The sequence below is a fragment of the Helianthus annuus genome, chromosome 3 (assembly GCF_002127325.2).
Source record: "Helianthus annuus cultivar XRQ/B chromosome 3, HanXRQr2.0-SUNRISE, whole genome shotgun sequence".
In the NCBI taxonomy this organism is placed as follows: Eukaryota; Viridiplantae; Streptophyta; class Magnoliopsida; order Asterales; family Asteraceae; genus Helianthus; species Helianthus annuus.
In genome coordinates this window covers 156,347,291-156,365,322 of record NC_035435.2, presented here as the reverse complement: position 1 = coordinate 156,365,322, position 18,032 = coordinate 156,347,291, and the positions used below count along the sequence as shown (strand labels likewise).

The 18,032-nt window shown below is 35.7% G+C and overlaps 2 protein-coding genes and 1 long non-coding RNA gene across 4 annotated transcripts; 2 read left to right on the top strand and 1 right to left on the bottom strand.

The window, feature by feature from the left end:
• Nucleotides 1-319: 319 nt before the first annotated feature.
• LOC110932345 lies at nt 320-958 on the bottom strand. The gene has a single exon (XM_022175688.1). It carries the CDS (start codon nt 956-958, stop codon nt 320-322), a length of 639 nt encoding a protein of 212 aa, XP_022031380.1.
• Nucleotides 959-6,712: 5,754 nt separating this feature from the next.
• Nucleotides 6,713-17,240, top strand: LOC110930298 (ethylene-responsive transcription factor RAP2-3). The gene is made up of 2 exons (XM_022173586.2): nt 6,713-6,967; nt 16,543-17,240. Exons 1-2 carry the CDS (start codon nt 6,790-6,792, stop codon nt 17,070-17,072), a joined length of 708 nt encoding a protein of 235 aa, XP_022029278.1. The 5' UTR covers nt 6,713-6,789; the 3' UTR covers nt 17,073-17,240.
• Nucleotides 13,131-14,996, top strand: LOC110930299. 2 transcript variants are annotated; one of them, XR_002587740.2, is made up of 6 exons: nt 13,131-13,387; nt 13,584-13,776; nt 13,934-14,052; nt 14,123-14,209; nt 14,287-14,368; nt 14,808-14,996. It is a non-coding gene; the product is annotated as an uncharacterized LOC110930299 (long non-coding RNA). The 2 variants fall into 2 exon arrangements; XR_002587738.2 differs by having other exon boundaries at nt 14,123-14,368.
• Nucleotides 17,241-18,032: the final 792 nt, after the last annotated feature.

Here is an 18,032-nt window from a genome sequence, read left to right as displayed (position 1 = left end):
ACCCTCGTTTTGCTAGGGTTTGGTGTGCCAATAGGCACACCCTTTATCAAACATGAAACCGAAAGTGATCGTTCATTTCTTATCTTTACAACCAAATAGGTTGTGTTTTAACTAAAAGTTCATTTAGTTTAGCTTAACATCCGTAATCAAACAAACAACTTTTTGGATTTTACTTACTGTTAAACAAAGATGTATTACACTAACCATATAATCCTCGTGAACATCGTGCACACTTAACCTACATTTTTTTTAAAGGTAAACTTTATTAAAAAACACCGGCCACTCGAGCCCACAAAAAAAGGGGACTGAACCGACCAAATTACAACATATACAGGGGCGAATTACACCATTCACTCCAAACAATACCCTTATGGATAGATCTACATTTTAGCCAAAGATAACCTAAAGATTCCACCTCCCCGAAGATTTCAGCACTGCAACCTTTGCCACTGGAGAAATATTTTTCGTTACGAGCTTTCCAAATACACCAACATGCGATCATAATAAGGCCCCGAATAATATCCTTGGTTTTCCTGTTCGCCCCGACACCTTCATGAATAGAGAGAATATCCCGAAACGAAAAGGCGAATATAGGGGGGATCTTAACCCATTCACTTATTTTTTCCCAAACCGAAGCCGCAATCCTACAAATAGAAAAAAGGTGGTCCACCGTCTCATTCGCCTCTCCACATAAGATACATTCCGTCGAAGCAACCGGAATATTCCTTCTAGCCAAAGCATGTCTCGTAGGGATCCGGTCTTGGTACGCTCTCCAAATGAAAATATCACACTTGGACAGAATCCAGCCTCCTTTCCACAACCTATACATCTGACCCGAATCGGGAGCAATAGAAAACAAAGATTTAAACGACGATGTAGAGAACCGACCTGAATTATCCGGAGCCCACTGCCACTTATCTTTATCTTCACTAACACTCACATCATTCAGAAAGGCCATGCATTCCGACAAATCAGCGAGCTCATCTTGATTCAGCATGGGCCCGGACCAGCACCACTTCCAATGACCGCCCGAACCAAACTCCGACACCCTTTTCCTTAACCAAACAGCCTTTATCCTTTTCCATTGCGAACAGCGAAGGCCACTTGACCATTAGAGGGATGTTACCTATCCACACATCAATCCAAAATCGGATACAATTTCCTTTACCCAGCACCCCTTTAAAAAATTGTTAATTCTTTTACCGTCTATATACATTTTGGACTCTAAGCTCATGATATTTTTCCACACCCCCGTCAAAGCAGGATTAGATGGAAAATACGACCACCTTCTTCTATAACCGTGACAAGCCAAAATTACTTTCATCCAAAGACTATCCTCTTACGTCCGAAATCTCCACATCCATTTCGTCAATAGAGCTTCATTCGCTACTTTAAGTTTATTGATCCCTAAACCGCCTAACTTTTTTGGACGAGCAACAATATCCCAAGCGACCCAATTCATTTTTTTCACTTCCTCCGTCCCGCCCCAAAGGAAATTTTTCATAAGAGCTTCGAGCCTATCCACCACCTTGATAGGCGCTTTAAAGATGGAAAAATAGTAAACGGGGAGGCTTTCGAGAACCGATTTGACGAGCACCAATCTTCCACCAATGGATAGAGTTCTAGCTTTCCAAGCCGAGAGCCGATTACGAAAAATCTTGATAATAGGGTCCCAATTTTTAATTCTATTCATGTTGGCTCCTAGGGAATACCCAAGTAATTGAAAGGAATATCCCCTTTACGGCACCCCACAACTTCTTCCATATTAATAATCTCGCCTTCTTCCACACCCACCCCGAAGAGGTTAGATTTATGGAAATTAATTTTCAGGCCCGAACAAGCGTGGAAAACCTGGAGAATTCTAGCAACCACCTTGATATTCTCTAACGACCATTCCCCAACAATAAGAGCGTCATCCGCGTAAAGCAAATGAGAGATCACCAGGCCCCCATTAGGTAACTTAATCCCCTTCAATCTCCCCGCTTCACAAGCTTTGGCGACAATGCACGAAAAAGCTTCCATAACTATTAGAAAAAGGAAAGGCGACAAAGGATCACCCTGCCTAATTCCTTTTTGACATTGAAACTCAAATGTAGGCGAGCCGTTAACCAAAACCGAGGATCTAGCCGATACGAGCACCCCTTTCAGCCATTTCACCCCTATCAGTCCAAAGTGAAAAAAAAAGATAAAAACAAACATTATAAACTTAACGAATGATTTCATATATATACACGACTAAGAAGATATATAATATCATATTAACTCTTTGAATATATATACACGACGGGAGCCGCTAAAATGAAAACCACCCCCAGTTGTAAGAACCGTGAGAACCACTCTCCACCAATCATATTCTGCCAACAAAAAGGGTAATTTGATCATTTACCTCAATTGTCATATCCTACCTCTCTCCACATTAATTAACCACCAGCTTTTTTAAAAATGTCACATTGTATTTGAAACCCATCTTTTGTCTCTCTCTCTCTCTCTCTCTCTCTCTCTCTCTCTTCTCATTCTCATTTGAAACTCAAAATATCTTGATGAAGTTTTTGCAGACCTTCATCTTCATCCTCTACAAAAGCAAACATCCCTCTTAAATCTTTTGATTTCAGCTCTCTTAAATCTTTTGATTTCAACTTCCCCTTCCCCTTCCAAACACCCACAGCCGACACCCCCCAACCCCTCGTCGTTCTGATAGGCGACTGGTGGAGCAAGTTCTGTTCCGGCAGCTCTCCGTTCCGTCGACAACCACTAGCAACAGCCACCCTCACCTCCCTTCTTCATATGCACAACACACCCCCCTTTGATGACGTTCCTGACGGTGTGTACCAGAAAGAGAGGTGGAGAGAGAGGCTGAGCATAGAGATAGTCGGAGAGTCGACGTCGCCGGCGACGTCAAGGTGGAGAGAGAGGCTGAGCATAGAGATAGTCGGAGAGCCGACGTCGCCGGCGACGTCAACGACGACCAACGCCGTTAAAGGGGCGTGGTTGTGGTGACGGTGGGTTTTGACGGGGACGGCGGTGAGGGTTTAACCAATGACGTGCCCTATGTTTGGTGGTGGTTTTGATGATGCAGGTGATTTTGTTGTTGATTTTTGGTTCTGATCTTGTTTCCCTGTTTTTTTATGTTGATTTTGGTTCTGATCTTGTGGAGAGGTGGTGGTCGGTGGCGTGAATTTTTGATGGGTGTTCTTGAATTCTTGAATTTTTGATTTTGAATATGTGATGGGGTTTCATACAACTTGATTATGATTTTGGTGGTTGTTCTTGAATTTTTGATTTTGATGGGTTGTTATTTTGGTGGGTGTTCTTGAATTTTTGGGGTTGATTTTTGAATCTGTGATGGGATTTCATACCCACATTGGGGTTGTTCCTTTGGTGGGTGTTCTTGAATCTTTGATTTTGAATCATGTATAATATTTTTGATTTTGAATCTGTGATGGGGTTTCATACCACTTGATTTTGAAGTGTGGTTTGTTGTAGGTGGGGAATCAACTGTGTGTTGATATTGAGTTTTTAAACTGTGGGTTTTTGGGTGGCGATGATGCAAAAAAAAAAAAAAAAAAAAAACTAGATTTTTGATGACGATGGCGCGGCATCGATGGTGGAGGGTAGGTTTTTGAACCCGCAACCCCACTTTGCAGCCTTTTAATTATCGGAAAATCTGAGCCAAAACCCGTTTTTTTAGATACACTTTTGTTTTGATGTTGTTGGTTTTTTATATTCTTTTCCCCAGTCGATGACGATAACAATCTATCTGAGACACCTACTGAGTTTGCGTTTTTTGGGTGCGTTCGTGTTGTGTAAAAAAGTTTTTGTAAAAAAAATGTTAAACCGTAAACTTTTTAACGTAAAACGTAAAAAGTTTAACGTAAAACGTAAAAACGTAAACTTTTTTAACATAAAAACGTAAAACGTAAAACGTAAAACGAAAAAACGTAAAACGTAAAACGTAAAAAGTTTAACGTAAATCGTAAAACGTAAAAAGTTTAACGTAAAACGTAAAAAGTTTTTCGTAAAACGTAAAAAGTTTTACGTAAAACGTAAAAAGTTTAAAAAGTTTAGCGCAAAACGTAAAAATTTTAACGCCGCGATAAAACGGGATGTAAAAAACGGCGCTTTTAAAAAAGCGCCGCTTGAAAAAGCCGAGCGTAAAAAACGGCGTGAGAAAACGACGCGTAAAAAAGCCGGGCGTAAAAACGGCGTGCAAAAACCGGCGCGCAAAATAAATTGTTTTGTTAAAAAACCTAAATTTAAAAATGATTTTTAATAAAAAAAATTTTGTTTAAAAAATAAAAAGTAATATAATAAAATAAAAAAGTAATAAAAAAATAATAAAGACTAAAAGACAAATTTTTTTTTACTAAATTAACTTTTTGGATTAAAATATTAAAGACATAATAAGACAAAAACTATTTAATATTAATATTAACTACTTTTAATCTCATCCATTGATTTTGAAAATCTAATGGTTAGAAACTGGTTCTTACGGTTCTTAAACTGCAGGTGATTTTCATTTTAGCAGTCCCCTATACACGACTAAGAAGATATATATATCATATTAACTCTTTGAAAATTTTATTATCGAATATATCCTTTTAAGCCACTTTAACATATTTAGTCATTTAATCAAATAAAACTTTTTAATTTATTGTTGTAGGTAAATATAGGATATTCTATATATCTTATATGTAGTATAATAACGGGTGTTTTAAATATATAACTTTTTTATTATTTAGTATACAAAATTACATTTATTCAACCCGTGTAACATACAAAGTTTTTAAAGATATAATTTTTTTTTATTTGGTATATAAAATGATATTTATTCAACTCGTGCAATACACGGGTTCTTAAAATATAACTTCTTTATTATTTAATATATAAAAATTACGTTACTCAACACGTACAATACACGGGGTTAGGTTTTTAAAGATATATTATTTTATTATTTTGCATATAAAATTACATTTATTTAACTCGTGTAATACACAGGGTTTTAACCTAGTTAGCTAATAATATGAAAACAAATAATAATACAAAAGATTCAAATTAGTGGATTCTTTTAGACAAATAATAATACAAAAGATTCAAATTAGTGGACTCTTTTAGAAATTGGTCTAAACTTTAAGATACTTATTTTAATATAACATCCAATTATATTACTATAATTGTTATTTAGTCCTTTTAACTATTTGGCGTGTGGCATGTTGATTATTATTTATAAAATATCACAATCACAATAAAACAATATATAATCAATTGGCGTGTGGCAGACACATCCCAATGCTTTAGTTTAGTGACATTTTTTAATGTGTTTTCTTTTTCAAACGCTTCTCCGTGTTGAATTTTTCAAACTTCCAGAATCAAGATTTTTTATTTTCACATTGAAAGAAAATTACTCTTTATTTGAATATAACAACACAATCGTACCCAGTAAATTTCAAAAAACATCAATATGATTATTATGACTATTGATATGATTTAGAGAAAGTAAGAAGTAGATTAATCTTACCTGAAAGATAAAAAAACTGCTTACAGAGAAACACCTGATTCCAGTGACTAGTAGGATTGATTACCGAGTGGTATATGTTACATCGGTTGTTGGGGTTGAAACTTACACTCTCCTAGACCAAATCTAGCATATCCCAAACCTAAGGTGAATACGTGTCATGCGACATGGAGGAAACCCATAAAGAGGCGTGTGTGGTCATAGCCTCAGGACCACCATGGCGCCCTTAGCAATTTGTATTTAATGTTACTGTAAGTGCACAGGGTGTGTGTATATTGTAAGGTTTAAATGGGAATAAAATATTATATAAGAAGAAAACAATAAATTTAAACAAATGAGAATGCTCAATTTGATATTTGTATTTAATGTTATCGTAAGGTTATAAAAATAAATTTACATAATTAATTAATTTATTGTATTCTCTAAATTAGCTAACTAAATTAAACAAATAACTCATTTTCAAAATGTACTTTTTCAAAACAAACTTAATTTACAGGGAATGATAAATCTTGATATGTGTAGGTTAAAATGTAAGATTAACGTATGATAAATTTTGATATGTGTAGAATACATATATATGATAAGTCTCAATATGTGTGAGATAAAATGTTTTTTACTAATTAATTAGAGAGATAATAGTGAATGAAAAGAAAGATAAACTATTTATCGTTGTATTTGTATATATGTATCATCATCATACTAAATCCCTCAATAGCAAAGTTAAGGTAAGGTCTGAGTAGGGTAAGACGTAAACAATCTTATCTTTACCCCGTAAGAATAGAGGTATTTGGATACTAAAAAGACTAACTCATATAAATAATAAAGAGTAAACTTCAATTTTCGTCCCTGTAGTTTGCTAATTTTAACACTTCCAGTCCAATAGTTTAAACATTGCATTTATCATCCATTAGTTTGTTGATTTTAACAATTTCAGTCCATTAGTTTCCTGATATTAACAGTTTCAGTCCACACCACTAACACTGGTGTGGACTGAAACTGTTAAAATTTAACACTAGTGTGGACTGAAACTGTTAAAATCAGCAAACTAATGGATGATAAATGTAATTTATAAACTATTGGACTGAAAGTGTTAAAATCAGCAAACCACAAGGACGAAAATTGAGGTTTACTCAATAATAAATATTCTAAATAAAATTCATTAAACATCTACGTCCCCTATTAATACACTCTACCAAGACTCATTTGTCAACTTTCTACTTTATTTCCATTTCCTCTTTCTTCATTCTGTGTTATTTCCTCTCTTCAAAACAACAAATATGTGCGGTAGAGATGTTATACCAAAAGTTGATCCAATCGTAGAACGAAGCCGGATGGTGGCCGCGGGTAATCTCTGGAATGAATTCAACGCCTACACTCCCGTCGGCTGGGATATCGAGCCGCGATCAGTAATTCACTTCGCTAGAAATGGTGATTCCACTCCAAATCTCAAGCAAGGTGAACTAAGTTTAGATTAATAGTTTTAATGAATGTGATGTTTCATGTTTGGTTAGATATAAGTTAAATAGACTCACTGAATAACTTAATGAGTTGCAGATTTCCCTTTATTCAGATTATCATGAAAATATTAATCTCTATGGCATGATCAAGATTTGTTTTTTGTTTGAGTAAACTGTCATTTTGGTCCCTGAGGTTTGGGCAGTTTTGCCATTTTAGTCCAAATCTCAAACCTTTTGCATCTGGGTCCCTGTGGTTTAAGTATTGTTGTCATTTTGGTCCAAAAATGAAATCAGCTTATATTCCTCAAATTTAATCATGATGTTTTGTCATTTTCCTCAGGGGTAAATTGATCATTATGATTTTATTATAACTCATTATTAATTAAAATAATTAAATAAATAAAAGCTTTGACCTTCATCTTCATCTTCCCCACGAACATCACCACCATCTTCCATCAACTCAAACCCAATGAATCCTTATCTACCCCACACCTACATAATTAAAACTGTTTGGTAGACAAGTGCACCAACAAGGTAAAGAATATATCATATATGGGACCAACAACTTAACCAAACATTAAATTAAACAGGCTCAAATTCTACAGTCTATATAACATAAAAACCCTAATTGATATTGATTTCACAAAAATACATACACATTTGCATCTTGTCCCCATGTCAATTAAATCATAAAACTAACTTCAAGATCGATACTTTTGTAATAAAATCGGAAAAAAGACTGACCCCATGAGTGCAATAAGTTGAAAGATAAAATAGCTTATTGATCTGAAACTTTGCAGCTAAAGATCACAAACCCAGATCTTCATATGAACAAATCGATTTTTAAAGAATGAATCGGGTGAGATGTGAACACTATGACCTGCAAAATCAGCGTACACACAAATCAATATATGAAATTGAAGCTTTGATCGAATTATTAATGATGGGTTGTGGAGATTTGGATGATCAGTTGGTGAAATTAGTGATTGCATTGTATCAAAATCGAATCAGGAGAGATATTAGAGACCTCTGGTTGCGATGGTTTTCGATGGGGTTTTTGAAGGATTCATTGGGTTTGAGTTGATGGAAGATGGTGGTGATGCTCCTGGGGAAGATGAAAATGAAGGTCAAAGCTTTTATTTATTTAATTAATAACGAGTTATAATAAAATTATAATGACTAATTTACTCCTGAGGAAATTGACAAAACATCAGGATTAAATTTGAGGAATATGAGCTGATTTTATTTTTTGACCAAAATGGCAACAAAACTTAAACCACAGGGACCCAGATGCAAAAAGTTTGAAATTTGGACTAAAGTGGCAAAATTGCCCAAACCTCAGGGACCAAAATGGCAGTTTACTCTTTGTTTTTCATTTCTACTTTTGGTATATGGTTCACATGACGTTTCGAATATATATTGTCCTATTTATTGGTTGTTAATTTATATTTAGTAATATCTGTCGTTTATAACCATATGTAATACTCAAGTAAGAGGGGATGATAAACTCCATCGCGTAGACGTCACACACAGCGGCGCAGCTTTCAAGGGCCGGGGGGGCGAATTTTTCACTTAGTAGTGTTACGTATGTACATTCGTATAGAATTTTTTAGGTATATACGTTTTCGACCCCCGGTTTTATAAGTTTTTTTACTTATGTAGAATTTTTAGTTAAGGTGACTTCCGACCCCCCAATAAAAATTTTCAAACCTTCGCCACTGGTCACACAGGCATAAGGGGTTTTCTTTCACACTCACTGAACATATGATATGTTTAAGGGGTGAGCGATAAGTGTTTTTTTATAAATTCTAGTGCATTTTATTAATTATTCTTAAACAATTGTTATATAATTATATAATTATATAAATATTGTTGAGGAAGAACGATAAATAGTAACTTTATTTTTATAATAATATATTATTTTTTGTTTTTTTTATTTAATATATTATAATAGTTTATTATTATATTTACTTTTAATAACATATTTTTAATTTTTTTTCTTTTTTAAAACCATATATTTCCTATACCATTTTTTAATAATTTTTTTCTTTTTAGAACATATATTAACTTATCGATTAATTTGATACTTATTTAATAATTTGCATTTATAACTTTATTCTAAAAACTTAAGTACATACTTATGCTTGATTTTTTCCCTGACATTCTATTATAAGTTTTATTAAAAACGAAGTTGTACTCTAAATAAAGTATTTATTTGGTATCTGTTGACGAGGGACGATGAATACTAACTTTATTTTTATAACAATATATGGTTTTTAGTTTTTCTTTTATTTAATATATTATAATAGTTTATTATTATATTTACTTTTAACAACATATTTTTAATTTTTTCCCTTTTTTAAACCATATATTTCCTATACCATTTTTTAATAATTCATTTTTAGAACATATATTAACACTAGTACATAATTGATCAAAAGATGCTATGGGTGCTCTCAAAAGATGCGGTCCTTCTTTCTAACCGCATCTTATGGGTGTTTTGAAAAAGATTTATGTTTGTTTGAAAAAAAGCATGGGCCAAAAGATGCGGTTCTTGTGTAACCACATCTTATAGATGTTTTAAAAAATATCAAGAGCCAAATGATGCGGTTCTAAAACCGCATCTCTTGATATATAAAAACTAATAATAAAAAATAAGTATTAAGCAAATAATAAAATTGATTAATAAATAAAAACTAATAATAAAAAATAAGTATATACTAATTTTATATGTATGATTGTTTTTTTAATAATACTAAACAACAAAATATTAAAAAAGGTTTTCATATATAGTATTCATAATAATAATAATAAACAAATAATTTTCTTAGGATTAAAAAATTACTTTTCTCATGATTACAAATATTTATTTTTTTATTGATTTACTGTGTATACATGTACTGATGTACGTACCTATATATTTTTATATGTATTATATATGTATATATGTATGTGTTAGTGTATGTATATGTGTACTTATCGATGTATCGTTAAATACTACTAAAATAAGGTTTTATTGTTAAATATATTACGATGATGATCACGTGCATGTTGCTTAAACATATAGTGACGATGGTCAATTAAGGTTGTTCATGCTACATTTTTTGTCAATGAAGGTTGTTTAGGATGATTAATGCTCCACTAGGAAGACTGATATGTCAATTAGGGATAGTGGTCATCAACTAGGGTTGTTCACGCTCCAGTTTTGTCACTGAAGGGCTTTAAGGATCATCAGTGGTCTACTAGGATGATTGATGGACCAATTAGGCCAATAATGGCAAACTAAGGGTCTGTTTGGTATGGCGTAATGGAATAGATGAGGGAATGGAATGGACGAGGTAATGGAATGAACAAAGGAATGAAATGGATCATTACATTCCATAGTCTTGTTTGGTTACCATGCAGAAAAGGAATAAATCGTTACCTTGTGTTGTTTAGTAGGTAAGAAAAGAGGAATGAATTAAATCGGCGATGGGTGGTGGCGGTGATCGGTGGTGGTGGCAGCGATGGGTGGCGGTGGTCGGTGGTAGCGACGGGGGGTGGCGGTGGTCAGTGGGTGACGGTTGTTAGCGGTGGCGGCGGCGATGGTCGGGGTTGGCGGTGGCGGGTGGCGGCGATGGTCATGGCGACGACGGTGGCCGGTGGTCGTGGCGACGACGGTGGGTGGTGGTGGTCGACGATTGTGGGTGGTGGTGGTCGACGGTAGCCGCAGAAGATGGTGGTGGTGGTCGGCGGAGGGTGGCGATAGTGGTCGAGGTGGCGGTGGTCGGCGGTGGCGGGTGGCGGCGATGGTGGTGGCGACGGATGGAGGCGACGACGGCGGGTGGTGGTGTTCGACGGTAGCGGGTGGTGGCATCGGAAGATGGTGGTGGTGGTCGACGGGGGGTGGCGGTAGTGGTCGAGGTATGCGATGGCGGGTGGCAGGGATGGTAGTCAATGGCGGTGGCGACGGGCGGTGGAGGATGGTGGTGCTGGTCGACGGAGGTTGGTGGCGGGTGGTGACGATAGCAAGTGGTGGTGGTGGCAGATGGTGGTGGTTATGAGCGGTGTTTGTGACGTAGGGTGAGAGAGGGAATGAAATGGAAAAAAAACAAGGGGAGTGGATGAAATGAATTTGAGGGGATGGAATGACTTATGGAATAAGTGATTCCATTACGTTGACCAACCAAACACACTTTTATTCTTTCTCTCGCAATAGTTCATTCCATTCCACCTCCCATTCCTGCATACCAAACACTGCCTAAATTTGTTCATGCTAGAGTAGTGTCAATGAAGCTTGTTTAGGATAATTAATAGTACATTAGGATGACTGGTGGATCAATTAGAAGAGTGCTGGTCAACTAGGGTTGTTCATGCTACCATTTTGTTAATGAAGGACGTTTAGGATGATTAGTAGTCCATTAGGATGATTGATTGGTTAACTAGGGCAAAAAGTGGTCAACTAGGGTTGTTCATGTTCCATTAATGTCAACGAGGGGCGTTTAAGATGATCAATGGCCTATTAGGAAGATTGATAGACCATTAGGGCAAGTAGTGGTCAACTAGGGTTATTCATGTTGCATTAGTGTCAAGGAAGGTTGTTTATGATGATTAATGGTCCATTAGGATGATTGGTAGATCAATTAGGGACAATGCTGGTCAACTAGGGTTGTTCATGATACATTTTGGTCAATGAAGGAAGTTTAGGATGATTAATGGTCCAATATTAGGCTGATTGATAGGTCAATTAGGGCCACTGGTGGTCAACTAGGGTTGTTCATGTTCCATTATTGTCAACGAAAGGCGTTTAAAATGATCAATGGTCCATTAGGATGGGTGATGGGCCAATTAGGGTTAGTGATGGCCAACTAAAGAAGATAAACAAGAAGATATGAATGAAAAGAAACCTCCATGGATTTTCTATCCATGGAGTTTTTACATCATAGACTCGTGACGATCTGAACTGATCAATACCATTCCAAACTGAATCGATACCCAACGAATGCTTGTGGCAACGTATGGCCGCAACGCAATGCCTGTGGCAACGTACTGCCCATCAAATTCCTATGGCAATGTAAATCAGTCACCAGACAACTAGACGCAGCAAGTATCGTCATCGTCACGCACCGTTTAACACGACAACCATTTTCATCTTCTTCTTCTTCCGCTACTCCCATCCCTGAGCAAAACGAGCCAAAGAGTTAACTCGATTTTCACCAATGCTTCTCGTTAGTTTGTTTTATTTCAATATCTAGGGTTTAGTTTATGATATGTGATGCTGCATATGGACGAGGATTTTTTACCGATTCATGAGAATGAGAATAATTTAATTTTTATTTGTTATCATTTTTGTTAATATTTTTTTTCCTAATTCAAAGTAAATGTGTGTATATATAATTAGTTGGGTCAAGTTATTCTACAAAGGCTTCTAATTGTAAGAAGTGTAAGAAGGATTTATAGAGTGACAAGTGTCCAATAACCTAAAACTAAACCCACTACATCACCACCAAAAACCTAAACACCCACCCCACCCCACCCCACCCACCACCACCCAAAAACCTAACCCCCCCCCCCACAAAAAACCTAAACCCCCCCACCCACCCCCCGTCAAAAAAAAAAAAAAAAAAACAAAAAAAAATCTATACCTCACCAAAAAACCCCCAAAAAACCTAAACCCCCCACCCCCCAAAAACCTAAAAAAAACCTAACCCCCCCACCCCACCCCACCCCCCCCCCCCCAAAAAAAAAAACCTAAAAAAACCTAACCCCCACCCCCCAAAAACCTAAAAAAATCTTAAAAAAACTAAACACCCACCCAAAAACCTAAACCCCCACCCCCTCGGCAGAAAAAAAAAAAGAATTTTTTTTTTTTTAGGGTGGGTGATGTGGGGGGGGGTGGGGGTTTAGGTTTTTGGTGGTGGTGGATGTTTAAGGTTTTTTTTTTAGTGGGGTTTTTTTGTGTAGTGGGTTTAGTTTTAGGTTATTGGACACTTGTCACTCTATAAATCCTTCTTACACTTCTTACAATTAGGATCCTTTGTATTTGATCCTAATCCATATTAATAGAATATAGAAAATTTTGATAGAAAAAAAATAAAAAATAATAATTAATATTAACAGTTAATATAAAAGTCATATATATATGATAACTTTCTCTTTTACTTGAAAATTTTAGATGATCCCGCCCAATTCCCCCAATATTCATATGTTCCCTCCAAGTGCCATTCACTTTCCCCAATCTCCATCTTCTCAGAAATCCCGCCCTCTCCATCCATTCCCTGAAGACGTGGAGTCGAGCTACCCTTCTCTCCGGTCTCTTTCATCTCCATCGATGATGACCGATCCACTCTCCAAGTCGCCGCTAACGTTCTCCTCACCCGCGCCATATCCACCTTCCTCTTCCGCTTCTCCCATCGCCGAGCAAAGTGCCAAAGAACTGGTTCGATTTCTAACCAATGTTTCTCATTAGTTTGTTTTATTTCAGCATCTAGGGTTTAGTTTGTGATACATGGTACGTATTTGAGCCTATGGAGCTTATGTGCCAGTATTAGCGATGATTGAATTGGGGATTTGTATGTTCAATAGAAATTCAGATCCGTTCGCTTTTTGCCTTGTAACGAACACCTCTCTTGCAGGAAACTTCAAATCACACCCTAATTTCGTCTCCACTGAAACTGCTATTGAGAAGAAGGTTGTGATCATCAAAATTGGCATCAGAGGGAGGTAGTTGTTGTTAATTGTTACTTTTTGGTTGTTTGGTTGTGAAAAACTTTGTATTATTACTGTCATTTTGCAGATGCTATGTACAATATGCTCAAGTTTGAAATGGTAAAGTTGATGGAATTTTTCTGTCTTTCTCCCTCATTAAATTCGTCATCCATTTTATTTTCTTTTGATTTGTACAAAGAAAGACCTTCAGTCATTGTAGGGCCTTTGTGTTACTTTCCATATTTTGTAGTAAATAAGCTCTCCCTTCTGTTTGTAGGTAATTCTGATGTATGAACTTGCTTTTCACATTAATTTCCATTGTGCATTTGTGTGTAACAATCTTGGAGTTATTTATAAAGACCGAACAACCTTGATAAAGATGTAGAGTCTCATCAGGTATTTCATCTCAGCATTACAGGTATTGGTGTTTAATGATTAATATTTATGAGTTTTTTTTTTCTGATAGATTTTTGTTCTTTTGGTGTTGGCTTCGTCAAATAATCCAAGTGTCTCACAATTGTTGAACAACGTTGGAGTCCTCTACACAGTGCAAGTATAATTTAATCAATCAACATCTAATAGAACAATATCGTTCAACTATCGCTTTTAGAATTGTAGATTAATATATAGGGCAAAATGGATGTTGCTGCTAGCATGATAAAGATAGAGATTGTGGTGAATCCTACTTATGCAGAAGCCTAAAATAACTTAGGTTTGTTCCAACATAATCATACATTTAAATTATTAACCATTTTATCATATTGTAGTCGTTCTTGCACATAACTTTAGGTGCAATTATTTTATCATATTGTGATCATTCTGTATGGTGCTTTGCTAAGAATGTGACAGTGGAAAGAGTAAAATGGTGTTTTTTTTTAATTAGGAATTGCAACATAATAACATAATTGAGGCCATAGCCTACAATCCCCATATTTATGATTTGTGATTTGATAGATATATTGGTCGATTGTAGTATTGTTGGACTTGTAGGTCATGGATTTGAATCTTCATGTCTTATGTGCATACGTAGGGTAGATTTGGAACTACATGTCTTATGTGTATGCATGTATGATAATTTTTTAACATTTGAATTTAAAGATTGCATTTTAACTTTCATTTTATTAATTTAACGTTTTGTTTTGTTTTGTTAGGCAATTTCTACGGTTCCGATTGCAAGTATGAATTGAAGACGTCAAGACATTGGTTCATGAAGTTATTGTATATCACTTTCATATGTAGAGATATATGTATTTGTGTTATTGAAACTTTTGTAATTTTGTTTTACTTTAAATCCTTTGTAATTTACATTCTTGGGTTATTTTATATTGGTTTTAGTTTAATTTTGTTTTTGTAAATTTTATTTTCATTTTTAGATAATTTGTTTTTAATGGAAATTTATTGGTAAATTTAATAAAATTTCCTAGAAACTAAACCAAAAAAGAAAAATATATTTTTTAGCTTAAACATCAAGAGATGCGGTTCTATAACCGCATCTCTTGAATATATTGAGAAAAAGTAGTTTTTGCTTAATTTGTCAAAAGATGCGGGTCTATAACCGCATCTCTTGGACCCGCATCTTTTGGCTTATAGCCATAAGATGCTTTGCCATAAGATGCGGGTCTAGAACCGCATCTCATAGCCAATTTAACCGCATCATTTGATCATTTCTGTACTAGTGTAATTAGTCGATTAATTTGATACTTCTTTAATAATAACCCAAGTGTCTATTCACACACCCTCATATACGCCTCGTACAGGTCTATACGTTGCGTATAACATTTTTCAATTTCCAAGAGAATCTCTGATTATGTCATATTTTGTCTTATATGACCCGTATAGGCCTGTACGAGGCGTATAGACAAAAAAGACCATTTTACCCCTGAGTTAGGGCTAGACTGGGGGCAAAACAAGGCTATAATGGCCTTTTGGACCACACTAGTCTAGGCCTATACGGGGCGTATAGACAAAAAAAGACCATTTTACCTTTGAGTTCGTGCTAGACTGGGGGGGCAAAACAGGGCTATAATGGTCTTTTGGACCACACTAGACGCATAGTCTAGCCCTGTATGCGGCGTATATGTTTTTTCTCTTTTTAATATTGATAACACTAATTTAATTATAAAAAAACTCATATTAATATCAATAACACTAATATTAATTATAAAAAACTCATATTAATATCAATAACACTAATATTAATTATAAAAAAACTCATATTAATATCAATAACACTAATATTAATTATAGAAAACTCATATTAATATCAATAACACTAATATTAATTATAAAAAAACTCATATTAATATCAATAACACTAATATTAATTATAAAAAACTCATATTGTATAAAATGTTTGTAAAAAGAACTAATATTGTATAAAATGTTTGTAAAAAAAACCTTATAGACGCCCCATATTGGCCTATACGTGGCATATATGGGGCATGAGTCATATATGAGACCTATACGAGGGGTCCTATACACCATGTATAGGCCTGTACGCGACGTATAGGATAATAGGAGCAGCCAAACCAGAATTGACATGAGTTAGGCACTGAATTTGATGTAACCCTATACGCCCCATATATGAATATACAAGGCAGGGGTGTGCAAATAGGCTGATAGGGTGTGTGGATAGTTTGAGCCTTGTTAAAAGTACTAAAAACGAATAGTTTATTATTGAAAATTTATAGTTATTGAATTCTAATTTGGTTTGTATGAATAATTCTTATTTGAGTTAAAAATCTAAAGAATGTGTTAAAAACCTAAAGAATGTGAACAAGTGATTCCTTGTGGTCTATACAAAATCATATTGAGTTGGATGGTTGCAATAAATGTTATTTGTTTCGTGAATGAACCAAAACTTATGAGTTGTGTTTATTTTTTCAGTATGCATGAATCAGACTCAAAAGCCAATAGACAAAACAACCAAACCCCGGAAGAATCTCTACAGAGGGATCCGCAAGCGATTATGGGGCAGATGGGCTGCTGAAATCCGCGACCCACAACAGGGCGCTCGTTTATGGCTCGGGACATACAACACGGCCGAAGAAGCCGCTAGAGCTTACGATGCAGCCGCCATACGTATCCGAGGCAATAAGGCCAGGCTCAACTTCCCTAATTCATCACCTCCTGCCAAAAAGTTGTGTGTTGAACAGCCGCAACCTCCGCCTGCATTGATGGATCAAGACGAGCATGGACAGATCGCGACAGCGACTCAGTCAACTCAGCCACGGGTTCATGAACAGTTGCCACCTTCGCCACCTGCATTGATGGATTGTGGTAATCTCCACAACCATTTGTCATCAGATCAGTTGAAGTTATTGGAGCAAATCTCCAACTGGGAGACTTTCTTAGGTCTCGAGCATGAGCCGACTGGGCTCGGGTGTGAGTCGGACGATCTTTGGGCTACATTTTGAGGTTTAAATCGGTCGTGAACTTACTTGTCTTTGTTGTAATACAGAAGTTTCACCACTAGGTATTATGTTTGTGACACATAAATTACGTGTTTTTTTGTGCATGGATATATATGTCATGACTCGTGTGATTGATAAAGCTTTATAAAGCTGTACCTTGTGCTTTATGTTACATATATTTTTTTTATTCTTGTACTTCGTGCATCGATGGTAAGACTAATTTTCGTTAAATGAAATAGAGGAATAAACAACCATCACATTAAACTGCTATCACGCGTCACCCCACCATACTCATGGTGATAGTATCATCTAAACAGATGGGTTGTTTGCTGGATCAAAATTAAAAAAATGTATGAAGCAGCTGTCAGGGCCGGATTCAAGTTAAAATACCAGGTTTTCAGGAACCCTTTCGGTTTGTAATATTTAGCGCAAACCTGTATAGAAAATAGAGAAGGAACCCATGAATAAATTATGGGTGAACTCATAACAAAAGTATTTAGTGTTGTAGTGGTATAACACTATAACTCCCTCTTTTCAATCGATGGAAACTGAGTTTGAGTATGCATTTGCGCCTTTTTGTTCCGTTTTTTTCCTTTTTCAATTGTTAAAACCCATGTTAGGGTTAAACTAAAAAACAACACGCCTGCCCCCCTCAACCTCCAGCGAATAGCCGTTTTTTCCTATTTAGGGATGTTGTTGATGAAGGGAAGGTGTTCGACGAAATGTTATTGAAATTGGACAGTTGAGTTAAAGGAATTGTTTATATTTGTTGATTGAAGTATACCATTTTAAGGAAATTATTATTTAACCAAGATATTGATAATAGAGAGATTAATTAGTTCCGGTTAGAGTTGTTGATTATTCAGTATGTTGTGACATAAGGATGTAAGATCAAACATAGCAACACTTAAATCCACACTTAAGTCAAGAGTTAGAAAATTATGACATAAGTTGCAGGTATCA